The following is a 15,596-nucleotide window of genomic DNA, read 5'->3' as shown; positions in this document are numbered from 1 at the left end:
ATGTTTGTGTCTGTGACTACCAGTTGGAAGTGAAGAAAACATGAAACAACGAGCTTGATAAAATGATTATAGCAGAAATGCAGTATTTTAGTACTGGATAAGAGCCAGGAAAGTTAATGACAAAAGCAGAGCCTTCTCCATTTCCAAAACAGTCAGCAAGAACTTGTTTGCAATTTCCTTCTTAGGGCACTTCAATGAGAGATGTTGACAGTAAGACTGTCATATTTTTTACACTGTCACAACCTGTAGCCCCAATGTGAGACATGTAACATATCTATGCTGGAGAAGACACTGAATTTCCATTTCTGCAGCTGATGATTTCTTCTGAATTTGCAGATGCTTGCATAAGAAATTGATGCTGAGATGGAATAATAATTAATTAGAGATTAATAAAATGGAGTTCACTTTTCTGCCTTGGCCTGGGTTTTTGAGGGAAAGGTGCCGCTAAAGGGTACCATTTCCTTCTCAGATCCAATTCCCCAAGAACTTCTCAGATCAAGCTTCCTTGCCATGCTGCTGCAAAGTTATATATGCAGAAAAGACTGGCGACTGTCTTCTCAAAAGGCACAAAAGTAAAAGAAGTAATAAAGATCCCACAGCAAGTCTCCCCACCTTGAAAGGGAGAAATGGAGTGCTACTACATCAAATTCAAAAGTCCTATAATTTTAACAAATTCCTCCAGAGAATTTTACTTGAGTGTAGCTTAGAGAGTAGCCAGTGTAGAAGAGTTTCTTCTCCTCAGTTCTGCAAACACTAAAACCTGTCGGTGTTCTTCTGCTTTCTCATGCTATTGAAGGAAGTAATGCAGTCTAGCAAAAAAATTACTGAAAAAAAAACCTAAATTGCATTTTTTAACGGGACAAATGCTATTTTTTAAGCATAGGGCCTTTTTTTTTTTTTTTTTTTTTTTTTTTTTTTTTTTTTTTTTTTTTTCCATACTGCACCGGCAGGCATCAAGGGTTGGAAGGTGAGGTTTGCCAAAAAAACCCTGGAAAAACATAACAAGTTAGCTAGGGCTGCCATATAGTCTCTCTTTTCTGGGCACATTCCAAAGATCTGCTTCCTTCTTTCCTTCTAGGTTTGGAAGATGCGAGCCCCCTCTGCAGTGCTGAAAGCCTCATCCAAAACTGTAGCTGCAAGTGTGTCTCTGCAGGCAGTGTGGGGGCAGTGGGGGAGCTGGGTGCCAGCAGGGGCTGGGGGCTGACAAGCAGCTGGGTGTGTATCAAACACAGCTACACTTATAGAGAAGTTTCAGAGAGGGAGGGGCACGAAGGAACTGTACCATCACATCACAGTGCATGTAATTTTGTTTAGTGTGATGGAATCGAGACAATATTTCATTTTAAATAGTGCTCTGGAGAGGAAAAGTTTGGGGTGAAGAAGTGGCTGGGCAGAAGGAAGAGATGAGAGTGGGACAGGGATTAGTGTTAAGGTGCTGTTCACAACTTCCTCCTGAGCTGTAGGAAGCCCAGGATGTGATGAGGAAAATATGCTAATAAACATTACTCTTTCCATTTTTCAACTTTTTACTTACTGTTTTTTTTTCCCTGTCTGACATATGGATTCCCTCATTAGTCTGTGATCCAAAGACTTGGGTTGGTTCCTGGTGTTTGCCTAGAGCCTCAAAACAAGACTCAATAAAGTCACATGCTGAGTGAATAATTGAGAATTAGAATCCAAGAGGTACCTTAAACATTCATTAGGATATAACCTATGCAGTAATTTCTAGTGGTATGTCAGCTGATATATGGTGGCTGGAAACCATATTCCTGCTTTTGCATCATGCCAAGCAGACATAAAGCAAAAAGGGAGCTGACAGCTCCAAGCAATCCCAGGCAGGTTTGGGATCCAGTTTCAGTTTCTGTAACTTCCCTCACAACACAAAATGGGAGGCCAGCCAAAACAGAAACTGCATTTCTGTCCCAGCACATGGGAGAAGCTCCTGACTGGGATGGGTGAAGGTGCAGGGCTGAAGTGGCAGAGTTGCAGTTGTGTTAGTAGCAGCATTTGGAACTGAGTGGAGACAGGCCCTCTCCTGCATGTGGAAATGACTCAGTGCTGAATCAGAAGCCACCAATGCCACTGATGCTGTTACTGGTGTTTGCTGCTGTGAGTGTTGTGGTTACAGGCTCAAGCAGGCAATTTTTGATTTTAATTACTGACACTGCAGAAACTGAAAATTTTCTCTCCAAGTGCAACTTATTTTCCTAACACTGCTGTTGTTTGGGTAAAACATTAATTTCCATGTTTCAAATATGAAGCAGCACTCAGAGAAATGGGAGACCAGAGTCCCTGTGGGGATTTAGGGAGTAAGGAGGGTGACTATCCAGACTACCACTGCTGTGAGGTGGGAGCACTGTGGTGGGGCAGGTAATGTGCCTTTCTCCAGTGGTCTGCAAAAACTACTCGTGCATTGGAAGAAAAGAGGAGTTGTAAGTGAAGCTTGCACCAAAATCTGGTTTTCCTGCATATCAAACTTAAAATGTAGTAACTGCTTGCAGCATACCAGCTCACTACATTTTGATGGGGGCTGTCAAGTAGTATTGTAGAGTGTTTCCAATTCACATGTAAAGCAGGCAAATTTTTCCTGATGCAGAGGAATCTATGGTGGAAATGTTGAAGGAAACAATTTCTGCCAGGATTACCTCACAGAGTTTTACCTTACACATGTATTTCTTTTGGATGATTCATCTCATTTCCTTTCAGTATGCGACTCCACAGGAGTTTATAGCTTTATGCACTCTAACTCCATGGATTAATCTCAATGGACCAGCCAAGTCATGAATTTTTGCAATGCAGGCAAAAATTACATAGCAGAGTTCATGTAGTGGTGTGTGGACTTACAGTTCAGGCAGCTCATATTCAGATACAGTGCACTGCAAAGTTAAAAGTTAATAGCATCAAGTTCTCCCTCTTTCACTTTGCCTGCAATTACCATGCATATATGAGAGTTTTTCTCATACAGACCCCCCACAGCCCTCTACAGCATCTCTGGTGTTTTCAGTAGCCCCTGGAATGGCTCACACAACTAGATGTAGGGAGTCGGCCAACAGAGAAGTGCACACTTGAGTGAATAATCTCTGAGGCCTCTGCAAAGTCATCTGACACCCCCTGAGGCTGAACATTTCCTCTGCACTGGGTTTTAAAGAAAGCCTGAGGATTTGTTTCTTTAAGCAGTTGAGCAGCTCTAACAGCCTGCTGACTCTGAAAGAGGTTCTTTTATCCCACATCCCCTTCATTTGTGGCTGGCCTTCCCTGAACTTATTTGGCTGATTACCCAAGAAGATAGGCACCTGCTTTCTTTTTCCTAATGATTGTTCCTCTGGGCTAACAGGTCTGTATGCTGATGGCACTGGAAATGGCACCAGGGGTGGGATGGGTGGTGAGGAGCAGAGAGGGGGATGTTCAAATGGGTTCCTCAGCAGGGAGAACCAGGGAAGCAGTTCAGGTGCTGTTTGAGGTGCAGCTTGTCTGCCTCTGAAGGAGCAGCCACTTCCCCAGCATGGATGCAGGCTCTTGGCAGGCTCCAGGGTGAGCCAGCCATGGACCTTCACTGAATGGGCAATTTAATAGCACAGAAAAGACAAAAAGCTTTTTTTCCCCAGCCTTTAACTCCTTAACCAACTAGTTGTGGGGTTGGGGAAGAACCAGGCCAACATGAGGGAGCATGCAAGAAAAGCAACCAGGTCCAGTGCTGGCTCCACGAAGCCTGAAAACACACCTCACCTGTAGCTTCCTTCAGTCTTGGTTCTGAAGGGAAACCTACAACAGAATTTTAAAAGATGAGCCTAAAAATGGGAACCTAATTGTGCAGACTAACAACTGCAAATGCATTTTAAGCACTTCACAGAACAGTGAAATTAGCTCCCTACACACTTCAAAGTGCCAAAGCTGCTGTCACCACGTTGTTTTGCCCCTTGCCAATTGGCCCTACTTCCCAACAGGTAAAAATCATGGGGCTGGCTGATTGAGTAAGGGCTGAAGTATGAAATTTGTAACAGAACATCTGTTCCTGCCCAGGAGCTTTGCTGAAAGCTAGAAAAGAGTCTAGAGTAGTACAGTCTTTCTCTTGTCAGCAGATTGCTTGAGATATTGGGAGCAGTGCCTTCTCAATGAAGTTTATCTCCCTGTGTGCAATTAATTATGCAATGTTCAAAGAAGAACCTTGGATGATGAAGAAAGCTGACTTTGCTAATGAAAATGGCTCTAATTGCAGAGCAGATGTGTGGTCAAGCTGGGAAGCCAGCTCTGCCTTTTTGGGCAGAGTAGGCCAGGGTGGGTAAATATCCTGTTAGCATGGCTGGGTTGGGACCTTGGTTGGTGCAGGTGTTTGTCAGCAGCTTTAGAAGAAAATAGCTTTATTTTTTTATCTCCTAATGTGATGAATACACCAGGTTGAGGGTGAAGCTGTGGTTGGATCCTGGGCTTGCTGCTATCAGCTGTGCAGTGTTAACTGGGTGCAATCTTCTGAAGATATTTTTACAGGTGCAAATCCACCCTAAAGGCACATGTGTACGTGACTCTTCCTCCAGCACACTATGACAGAGTGGAAGGTTAATTTCTGCAGCCAGGAACAGGAGGTCTCTAATTCATGTATCATGTTTAGAGCAGATTAATACCAGCTAGTATTTGAAATGTTGGTGATGCAACAAAACGTTTTTGTCTGTGTCTCAATGTAGGACTGAAAAATGTGTGTAAGCCTTCATAAACTGCTCCTGTCAACAGTTTCATTATTAAACACAGGCAGTCAAATATTGTGAGTCAATATCTTTCATTGTCTTCCTCATCCATATCACAAATTAGAAGTCACTTAAAAAGAGTTTATTAAAAAGTAGCACTGATTTCTTATCTCAATTGCCTTCTGATTACACTTTGACCTGCAGTGCTTTCCTAAATGAACATGGTGGTTGCCTCTTGGAAGAGGCAATAAATAGAAGAAATAATGTATTTACAAGAAAAACAGCCAGCTAACAGGCTTCTACTTTATGAATAGTCTAGCAAGTCCCAGGAACCTTCTCTAATTACCATCACTTCCCCCCAGTGCTGTGTGTCTGTGCCCAGTGCAGTTATAGCTTTTCATCCCAACAGCAGCAACAGCTTCTTGTCCATGTCCAAAGAACCCACCTGAGCTCTTCCCACATGTCCTCAGGTGGGAGCTGAATAGGAGGGAAATGCTTGATTATGACTGAATGGTCCTCAAAAGGCAGAAAATATGCCAGGATTAAGCCAGGGTTAAGGGGTTCAGGAAAGAGCTGGCATGGAAGAAACTGATGGGACAGTATGGTAATTTTATTATTGCCTTTGCCATCTGAGGGCCGTAATTACACACATTGGAGTTACACACAGTCTGCTGTGCCAGCGTGGGGCTGAACCTCAGGACCTGGGCTGCCATATCATCCCAAAGTTCTTCTAATTCAAGGGGGCTCTCCAAGCAGGGGACACCTGGAAGGCCTCTGCTCCTGCTTAGGTGTCCCCAAGGCCAGAGATGATTTCCCTGCTGGGCTCAGAGAGTGCCTGGGGAGGTACTAAGCAGGTGCTAATGCCAGGGGTGTGCTTGGTCTCAGCCCATCTCCGAAATACATTTTGCATCTCTTGAGCTGCTGCAGCGGGTGCAGGTGCTCTGAGGGAACCTGCTGGCTGCAGTGCCCTGTGCTGAATGCAGCCCAGCCCTGAGCTCTGCAATGTGCAGTGAGGGCCAGAGGCCCCACTTGTGTCCACAAGTGCCCCAGCAGAGGCTGCCCTGGGGCACAGAAGTCTCCTGTCCTGCTGCCTGTTGCTGCCAGCAGGGAGGCACACAGCATGGCTGTGATGTCAGGCAGGAGCACTGCAGGGGTGTGTCCTGCTGAGCAGGGGGTGACATGGGTGAGGCTGTGGGGACAGAAACCTCCCTGTGCCAGCACCCCCCTGGCTGAACCACAGCCTGTGCCCTGGGCCTCCACAATGCCTGGGACCAGGGAGTGCAGCCAGGCCCTGAACAAGGGGGTGGCACAGTTGTCACCCCAAAAGTACCAAAGGCAAAAAGGGCCATCTCTCCTTTGGCTGCTGGAGCATCTTTTCCAGGGTAGCAGGTCTGTCCTGTCCTCATTCCTGCTGAGGGCTCAAAAGAGGCTGGTAGGGCTCAGAGGGGCGATGATGATGGGGGCATCAGGTGGGGTGAGGATGGGTGTTGTGTCCGACGTGGTCTCCTCAGCCTCACTCTCCACATCCTCCAAGCTCTCGCTGACGGACGGGATGATCTGCACCACCTTCTCCTGAAAGTGCACCTGCTTGCGAGGGACTGGCACTGCTGCTGATTGGACTGGGGTTTCCAGGGCTGAGCTCCTGTCCTTGCTGCCCTTCAGGATGCTCTTCATATGGCCCAGAAGGGAGCAGTGCTGCTCCCTCTGGGCCCCGTGGAAGGTGTAGGTCTGCTCAGTGTCACCAATGATGGTTGGAGCTGCTTCGGTGGCTGAAGGGTCCACGTACTGACCTGCCTGGGGATGTGTGTCTTTGTGCCCTGGGCTCTTCCTCCTCTTGCTCAGCAGGAAGTAGGCCAGGGCAGTGAGCACCAGCATGGACCCTGGGGACAAGACTTTGTTGGCTGAGGGCTCTGGCAAGTGGGAAGACCTTGCCAAGCAGTGCTTGGTTTGGCTAGCCCAGTGCCATTGGCCACCAGGCCAGCTCACTGCACATTCCCACCTCCCCCCCTTGATAGACCATACTCCTCTTCCATCTGCACTACTCCCCAGCCAAGCTTCTCACCAGGGATGGTGACATGCCAGACAAGGACGGGATGCAGGAAGCATGCCACCGAGAGTAGTGTGTACCCCAGGAATTTCTGGAAGCTCCCTGGACATCTGGCTCGCTTCCAGAATGCCTGTGCCAGGGATTCAGGCTTGTGTCTGGGGAGAGAAAGAGAGGTCCTTGTGGGATGAGGCACTAACCATATGCTCAGAAGATTTGGTCCTAACCATGACCCATCTAGATGTTCAGATCCTCACTCTGGTTTGGCAAGGAGCTGGGTATGTTTTCAGGGAAGGTAAGCAAAGTCTGGACATCTCCTGTTGGGAGAAGAGCATTTGCCAGAGGCCAGCATCTCAATGTTTCACTAATCAATTGCCTGTTATTTGGAGTAAGGTGTTGCCTCTAGGCTGTGAGGACTTTTGAGTTTATGCTAGAAGACAGCAGCAGTGCTCAGCCTCTGAAAAGAACATAGGATTGTCTACATTTTAACTTCTGCGCTGTCTCTCAAGAGAGCTGAAGCTCACCCTGGGGATCTGGCTCTTCCTTCAACCCTGGTACCTTGTGCCTACACACTGTGTTAAGCAGATGCTGAAGACCAGGGTTTGTTGGGCTGATGCTCAGGAAATTGGGGCACAAGCCTGGGTTAAAACACAAGTTTAAATGGCTGTGCACATGGACCCATTTACCACCTCCCTGTCTGAGTGCACTTGCCTTGGCATTAGGGGCAGGATCTTTGGTCTGGCACTTGCAGCTCCCCCATATCTGGTGTTGCCCGTAAGGGGCAAGGTGCCTTTGGGAGGTCCCACTGTGGCTGGAGAGTAGTGGGCAGGGTCTACTCACGTGACGCACATCTCCAGGAACAAACTGATAAAGAAGAAGCCTTCACAGACAGTAACTGCAACCCCTGAAAAACTGAAAGGTGGAGCTGTCAGGGGAGAAGGGCTGTGTTTGACTGCGTTCTCCAGGTGGGCAGAAAGGGCACATGGGGCCAGAATTTACTATCCAGTTCTCAACACAGTCTGTGTGCTGGGGTCTGAACATCCTCTGCTCATCTGGTTTGTGAAGGAAAACTCATGGACCTTCTGCCCCTGGAGACTCAGCTTGCAGCCAGTGCCACCTCTGGCCTGCCTGAGTCTGCAGTAGCATCTCTTTTTCTAACAGAAATGGCTTACTTTTCTGACTTCAATATGGAGATATGAAATATCCAAAGCCTTGGACACTGTTCCCTGCTGCTGTTGCAGTCTAGTTTGGTGCTACATAGGATGGAGGGGTCACCCCTGCCAAGTCTGATTTCAAGTGCAAAAATACTCACAGCAGATAGAAAGCCAGACTTTTGAACTGTCCTCGCTGCAGAGTTTCTACGCCCACACCAATCAGCACTAGAAAGACAAGGTAGGAAAGATGCTGACTATAGGGTTCATCCCCAGTTCCCTTGGGTTAGTTCCCAGCTCCCAGGATAGATGTCCCCATTTCCCCAAGGGCTAGAAAGGCAGCTTCTCTCACGCAGGGCAGCATGTTAGGACTGCCAGCACCAGTGATTCATGCTGACACACCAGTCCAGAAGAGTCAGAGCTGAGTGCTGCCCTTGACACGCAGCCCTGAAACCCATCCCAGCTACAACCCTATTACAGCAGCCTTGCCACTGTGTGGGCTGGGGGAAGGTGCTCTGGGAATACCAGCTGGCCTTGGACAGCTGGGGGAGGTGAGCAGCAGGTTTCTGTGACCCTTCCACCCTCTGCTATACTGCCACATCTCAGCTGCCACAGGCCCCACTGCCCCATCCTTCTCTGCCTGGATCCCCTCAGTGCCTGCCAGCCCCACTCCCTGGCCCTCCCTGCTTGCCCAGGCCTGCTGCACCCAACACGTGGCTGCAGAGCAGGGGAACTGTGCCAGCTGCCTTCATGGAGGGCTGTAGCCATAGCATCAGGATCCTTTGCTAGCCAAACAGAAAAACATATAATGGGAGCAGGCAGATTAAAAACAGGGAATGAACTTGCTCTCAGTGCCTCAGCCAGTACAGAGCACCAGGGAGTCAGTTTTAGGGGGATTAAGAGTATTAGAAAGGCTAAAATCTTTGATGGATTGGCCAATAGCTTCAAGGGATGGAAAGTTTCTCTCAACATCCTCCAGTTCCCTTCAAGATTATTTCTAAAATGGAGCAGAAATGTAATGCCTCACACCAGCTGCAGCAAGTTGGTCAGTACGTGCCAGTTCCCAGGGCTCAAGTGTCAGCAGTGTGGAGCTGAATGAAGCCCAGGTTTCATAGCCACACCACTGCCTTGGACAGTGTCCTGTTTGCACCTGATGTCTCCATCCTTCCACTGATGCTCAGGAAGTTCACCACTGGTCCTGTCCCATGCACACTGGCCAAGGCTTGGGTGCAGGTTGGATCCATTTCTCTGAGCTGTGGTTTGCCCCATCCAGAGAAACCCACCAGGCCCCCAAACAAGGACACAGATCAGTGTCCATCGAGACTGCAGTGTAGGTCAATGCCAAGGGTCAGGTTTCCTATCTGGGCTGAAAGAAATCCCTCTCTGTTTTCCTTGTGTCTCCTGCAGCTGCTGGCCCCTGTCAGCCAAGGGAACAAAAGGGGGCCAATTGCTACCCTTCTACACTGCCTTTCCAGCCCTGAAATCAGTCTCATCAGAGGGCCATGAAGCTGCAAGAGCTGTGTAATCCTACATGCAAAGTACTGTCTTTTACTATCTTGTGACCGAGGACCATTCTTTATAATCTTCCCTACAAATGAGGAGTTCATTCATTCTCATTCATTCATTCATTCATTGCCTGTGGATGAATGCAGAATTCTACTGCTTGGCTGTTAGCTCAAGCCTCTACTCTGGATGGGGAGATTTCCTACTTTTGCACAGCTTCTGCTTTATCCACAAAGCTGTTTGGATGAAGAATCTGCAAGAAGAAAAGAGCTGTTCCGAGGTGTTTGTTTGGACTAGTCACTGCCTTGATTTGGATCTTGTCCAAACCATGTGGCTAGAGGCACATGATTAGGAATTAAATGGTTGAAAGCATGAGAATTAAGAAATAAGTAGGAACTCTTTCCTAGGTGAAAAAATCACAAGGCCTAGAATCACTGAACTAGAGATGCTGCAAACACTGCAGCAAACCACAGGGCTGTTTGACGACTCTTTGCTAACTTGCATTAAGACAAGTTAGCCTTTTTGTGATACATAGGAAGCCCTGTGGCCTCACCATTACAGAGAGCTATTACACTCCAAGATCCTGGGGGAAGGGGAGGTTTATATAATGTGGGTAACTTGTATTTACTAGCAGCATAAGGAGCTGGCCAGGCTTTCTCAGCATCAATTAGTGAGGCTGATGCACTCTCCATTTCATGGGATTTTTTCAAACAAAACCCGTGGGGATTTCGTCAGCATGGTTTCCATTTCATTCAAAAGCCTCACACACCTCATCAAGCACTAAACACTGCATCAAGCTGATTTCTTACCCCATTGAAACACACAGAGGAATAAAACACTGGCACATCCCATTCTTCACGGGCCTTTTGGGAAAGTCAGGTGATACTGGGAATGCACCAGCGCCATGGAAAAGCACAGCGAGTTGTAGTGCAGCTCTCTATGCTCTGTGATGCTAAGCAGACAGATAACTGCAGCTCTCATTTAAAGAAAAATTAAAGATGTGCAGATGCTGCAAAATGATGAAAAAAAAAAAAAACCCACACAGGAGAGAAAGATGATATTCCACTAACACATTTCTACATTGTAAACTACTCTCAATTTTGTTGTTTTAGCTTTAGTTTTCTCATGACAACAAGCTCACATTTTCTCCCAGGAAGGTCTCTGTGAGTTTCCTTGGAGTTTTAAGTGAGAATATGACCAGTGTGAGGCTCATGGGAGTCCAAGGGGATGAAGAGATCTGCATTTTCTGATTAAAGCTGTGTCCCATCTCCCATTGTTGCAGTATCATCATGACATGCACTTATCTACTGGGAGTTTATACAAACTCAGAGACTCAAATCTCTGCCTCTTATCAGTATCAGTCCTTTAAAACACATTCCAGAGCCTCCATCATCCCAGCTGTGTCCTTGGGAACCAGTGCATGTTTCAGCTGACCTGTGTGCTTTCTACTTTGTCCCTGGTTTGAGCAAAGTGTCTCTTCATGACTGTCTGCAACTGATAAAGGAAATACAAAGGTAGGAGGGCCTGCAGTGACTTACTCTGCAGTCACTGACTCTGAAATCCCTGGGGTTCTGAAACAGGAACCACAGGCACCACCTCAAGTCACCTCTCACCAGGAACCTCTGGTTCACTCCTCCAGCCTTTAGACAAATCAGACCCTTTGATCTCTGCTTTACTGGAGGGGAAACTGAGGCAGAGAGTGCTGCCTGTCCTGTCCCATAACAGCTAGTCAGCAGCAGTTCCAGAGTCAACTCTTGAGCCCTCTGCTTTAGCTGATTCCCATCTAGAGATGCTCCATGTGAGATGGTGTTCCATCCTCCCAAGTGAACTGTATCTGACACCTGGCTCATAACATCTGCATTTCAACTGAAACCAAGAACTTGGGGGTGTCACCAAACCCAGAACACCCTGGTCCAAAGCAGCCCCTGGCAGCAGGGGAGAGGATGCAACTCACCACATACGAGGTGGGTGAATTTATGGTGTTTGTACTGTAGCTATAACCTGAAATGCTCTGAGCTGCTCCCTGACAGGCTGCTGGAGAGGCAGAGCAGTGCTTTTGTAGTAACTATGCCATGATGGCTGGGACAGAACCTCTTCATCCTGCCTGGCACAGGACATCTCACTGTGCACACTACTAGGAGCTCCTCCTTCATCTTCACATCCCACAGTGTAGCCCGACAGTTTTGCACAGCCATGAGTATTTTGCTTTTCAGTCTCATTCACATCTTGCCTATGCCCTATGTCTGTCTTAAAAGAACACAGTTTAGTTTTCTTCTTTTTTGGGGGGATGTGCATGCTTTAGCTCTCCCTCTGAATGTTGGCTCTTCCTTTCTGATGTCTCACTGTGCCTCCCACAGCATTTGGAAAGAGCCTGGCCAGGCACCCAGCACTCTCCCACCCTGGGTCCCAAAGCAAAAGCAAGTTTCCTAGTCCCCCTCAGAGGATGGGGCCATGGCTGGAGCTGGCCAAAGGCAGGGAGGCAGCCTGGAGCTCCGGGCACCCACTCAGTGCCTTTTAGTGCCCAAGACAAAGAGAACTGGCTCTTACCTGCTGCGGTGGAGATGCCCAGCAATCGGCAGGTGTACTCCAGGGCACTCCAGAACGCCTTGTGCTGCATGGTGGAGGGGTGAAGACCAAGGTACAGCCAGGCAGAAACTCCTCTGCAGAGCCCCCACCTGACGTGTAGCCCAGCAGCTCCCAGAAACAGGCAGAGCCTCTCGTTCCCTGGACCGAGTGACCTTCCTGAAGGAAAGGGCAGTGCGTGCAGGACTGGCCACCTCCACAGGGCCTCCCAGGGGAGGGTGGTCAGAGAATGAGCTGCCACCCCAGGGAACCAGTCAGCGCTGCTTCCTGCTGCTCCCGAGGGGGCTGTGGACACCCGGCGTTTTCCTGCTTGCCGCTTGCTCCTTCTCAGCCTGGGGTGATTAATGATTGCTAAGGCAGGGGTGCAGCTTTGGGAGCATTTGTACCCCAAGTGCATGGGTGCACGGCCTTCCCTGCTCCTGAGGTGGAGGCTCTGGAAGCCCAAGCTGATTAAATGGATGTGAAGTCATTAGTGCTGTGCAGCTCCCGGCAGGTTAACCATTTGTGAGGATGACCACGTTTGCTCTTGGCAAGAGAGCAGCACGTTTCTGGCAAGTCACGAGGGGCACCCCAGGCCCACTGCCTCCTGCAGCTGAGCCCCTGGCCATGGCTGCTGCTCACCATCCAGGTTCCAACCAGTACAGCTTGGGAAGTGTCTGTGCTGATGTGCAATCACAGGAACAAAATCAAAAGATCAAACGTATTCAGAGGGGTCCCACAGACTTGGGACAGCCATAGCAAGGGAGATCTGATTTTCTTTTTCTGGGAACCCCAGTGAAAGGTGTTTTCGCTTTGTAGCCACCAGAGCCATTTGAACAGCACCAGGGTCTCACAAGTGTCATAAACATATGGAATGAGCTGCACATCTACTCTGACCTCTTTGCCTTGGATTTGGTAGACAGCCTGGGGGTCCTTGGCTGGTCCCTGCAGGACACACTGCCTCAGGAGAGGGGCAGCCCTATGTATGTCTGAAGGACAAGACAAGAAAACACTTGCTGTTCTGGACCCCAGCCCCACACTCCTTTGAGCTTTAAAAGGGTACACCTCACTGGAGGTCACCACCAATCCCCACCTCCTGCCACTCAGAGAAGAGGTGGTGTGGGCAGCAGCATGGCAGCCCTGGCATGGCAGCCCCAGCATGAGGGTCCTGTGAGCACAGCACAGTCCCAGTGGGCAGCACGGATGTGTGGTACCTGCAGGGCTCTGGGTTCACAAGTTATTGAGCTCACCTTGTGCTGCAGCTGGCGTCAGGAGAGTCACTACAGCCCCTACCCTTGCTGTGCTGCCTGGGAAGATGCTGTGGGCAAGGGACTGGGTGAATCACACTCAACTCACACACAGACAGCCCCACAGGGAGGGAGCAACCAGCTGAACCTGTTGCCCTGTGATCCCTTCTCACCTGCCTGACACCACAAAGTTTTCCTTTGTTCTGGAAATGTGTTTCTGATATTTCACCTCCTCTTCTGGCTAGTATATGTTGTACTGGCTTGTCCTAGTGGTAGAGAGTGACAGTCCCAAGAACAGTGACAACTTATCTTCTGTTGGTTCTTGGTCTATATTTCAAACTGGTATTTTCCCAGGGCAGCCAAATGCCTGAGCTTATGAAATGGGTACACGATTCTGTAAATAACTGCTGATACTGTTTTTTTCAACATTCACAAGGTTGTGAGTGGCAGAGATTTTGCAGCAGGCAATCCTGACAAGGTTTGGGCACAGTGCACGTTTTCCATGTGAAAAATGGGAAGGCCCACAGGAGAAGGGTTTCCAGACCATCCTGAGGGGCAATGCTGAATGGTGCAATCCCAACTCATGTCTTTGCTTTGTGGCACTGTCACACTTTGAGCATTCCCATTTCCTCTTATCCTCTTGCACCACTTCAAATGTTTTTCCACAACTGGTGAGCCTTCCTTTTCAAGAAAGTGGAAATCAGAGGCAGCCAACAGGGAAGGTCGCAGGAAGGCTGAGGAAAAACCCAGCTGGGGTACCTGCTGCCCTGCCTGTTATGGCAGGGCATTGCCTGGGTGATCCCCATGCCCCCTAATGGTGCTTTGCTGTAGGCTCCAGGAGCACCCTCTGCCTTCAGTAATCACCAAAACAGCTTAAAGGCCCCAGAGTTTATGGAATACAGATTCACAGAATATTCTGAGCTGGAAGGGATCCACAAGGGTCATTGAGTCCAACTCTTAGGTAAATGGCCCATATGTGGATTGAGCCCACAATCTTAGTGTTACTAGCACCATGCTCTAACCAATTGAGTAAATCTCAGGGATTCCCAAGCTGTATAAGTTGTGCAGCTTCTTTAAGGTTGTGCAAACAGTGTGGATGCTTTTTTCCTTGATGTCATGTTCTTTTTTTAACATCGATGTATTGAAGGTGTCTTGTTACAAATGTGTAAAGAGAAAAGTAGTTTAAAAGCAAATAGAGGAAAGGAAGACATAAGAGTTTTTCAGAATCACTTAGAGCCTAAGTTTAGGCTTGAAGAGATGCAAAAAACAATGCAACCTTGAGCTATGACTGCCCATCCTTCAGCAGCACCCAGCACTGCTCAAGGCAACAACCTGCTGCCTCCTCCCAAGGTGGGGGTCCCCTAGGCCAACACGACCAGTGCAGCATGCTGGGCTCTTACTCTGGCATAAATAAACTTCACTAAACTCTCACCCAGAAAGTAAATGACTTTCCTAAGTGCCCTTGACAGCAATGTTTCCTTTTTGGAAAGCAACATGCCCCAGGGTTTTAAATAAATGTAAATGTATGGGTGCCAGTGGTGGTGATCATGGAGGAATGAAATCTATTCGGAAAAAGCAGATTAATACGTTAACAATTTAAACCTTCCATCTCCCCTCCCATGTTCCTTTGCCTACTGCCCAGCCTCCATCCTCTGAGTGGGCCTATATTAGCCTTCTTGAGGGTCCTTGTCCCCCATGTGGGGAGACCCTTGGCCTGGGGCAGCACAAGGCCTTCACCTGCTCTCCCTGGGTGCACTAAGGGTTTCTCTCACTCTAGTGCCCAGCAGGGTAGCATGAAATGAGCTGGTATCCTCAGGATTCATTTGTATCCACACCCATTTGGCAACTCCTTCCTTCCATTTAGGATTTTTTTGGCTAGTGCTCCTACAAAGCAACCTCACATGAACTTGATTTTTCTTGGTAGAAGGGCCCCCTCTCCTTCTGCCTCTGTCAAGTGGGGAGATGATACCCTTAATAAAGGTGTGCTTTAGTGAGATTTTTAGGAATGACTTTATGCAGCCAGAAGAGGACTGACAACTTCTGAGCTTAGAGGGGTTTAATAGCCTGTAACCAACATTGCAAAACCTATGCGCCAGCACAAGCTGTTCTGGGACATGTAACAGCAGTGGTCCCCACAGACATTAAACCACTTCTCTTGCACAGAGACTTACCATTTGCACTTTGGCTGCCAGCCAGGATTCACATTTAGAGTCTGCTTCCCATGATGTATGGGTTGATTTGAGAGGATTTTATCTCAGGTTTATGGCTTCACGGTTGTGTTAGTCTCTGTCTTCATCTCTCCCTATTCACACTTTGCTCAAGTCAGGTTTGCTGTGGCACAACCATGGTGGCCATTCTTCTGTGACCAAGGACATAGGGCAGCATCCAGATTGACTGCCCCAGTGAGGAT

The 15,596-nt window shown here is 48.3% G+C and overlaps 1 protein-coding gene across 2 annotated transcripts; it reads right to left on the bottom strand.

Annotated features, from left to right (window-relative positions):
• Positions 1-4,775: 4,775 nt before the first annotated feature.
• Positions 4,776-12,411, bottom strand: TMEM72 (transmembrane protein 72). Of its 2 annotated transcripts, XM_083866952.1 has the most exons (5): positions 11,925-12,173; positions 8,036-8,102; positions 7,564-7,635; positions 6,742-6,881; positions 4,776-6,559 (listed from the first exon to the last, which is right to left on the bottom strand). In XM_083866952.1, the coding sequence occupies exons 1-5, from the start codon at positions 11,992-11,994 to the stop codon at positions 6,099-6,101; spliced, it is 810 nt and encodes a 269-aa protein (XP_083723078.1). In that variant the 5' UTR covers positions 11,995-12,173; the 3' UTR covers positions 4,776-6,098. The 2 variants fall into 2 exon arrangements, with proteins under 2 accessions (XP_083723078.1, XP_083723077.1); XM_083866951.1 differs by lacking the exon at positions 7,564-7,635 and having other exon boundaries at positions 4,779-6,559; positions 11,925-12,411.
• Positions 12,412-15,596: the final 3,185 nt, after the last annotated feature.

The sequence above is a fragment of the Zosterops lateralis genome (assembly GCF_965231275.1).
Source record: "Zosterops lateralis genome assembly, chromosome: 8".
NCBI classification, from domain to species: Eukaryota; Metazoa; Chordata; class Aves; order Passeriformes; family Zosteropidae; genus Zosterops; species Zosterops lateralis.
Note: the sequence above shows the minus strand (reverse complement) of the source record. Positions and strands in the feature narration are given on the sequence as shown.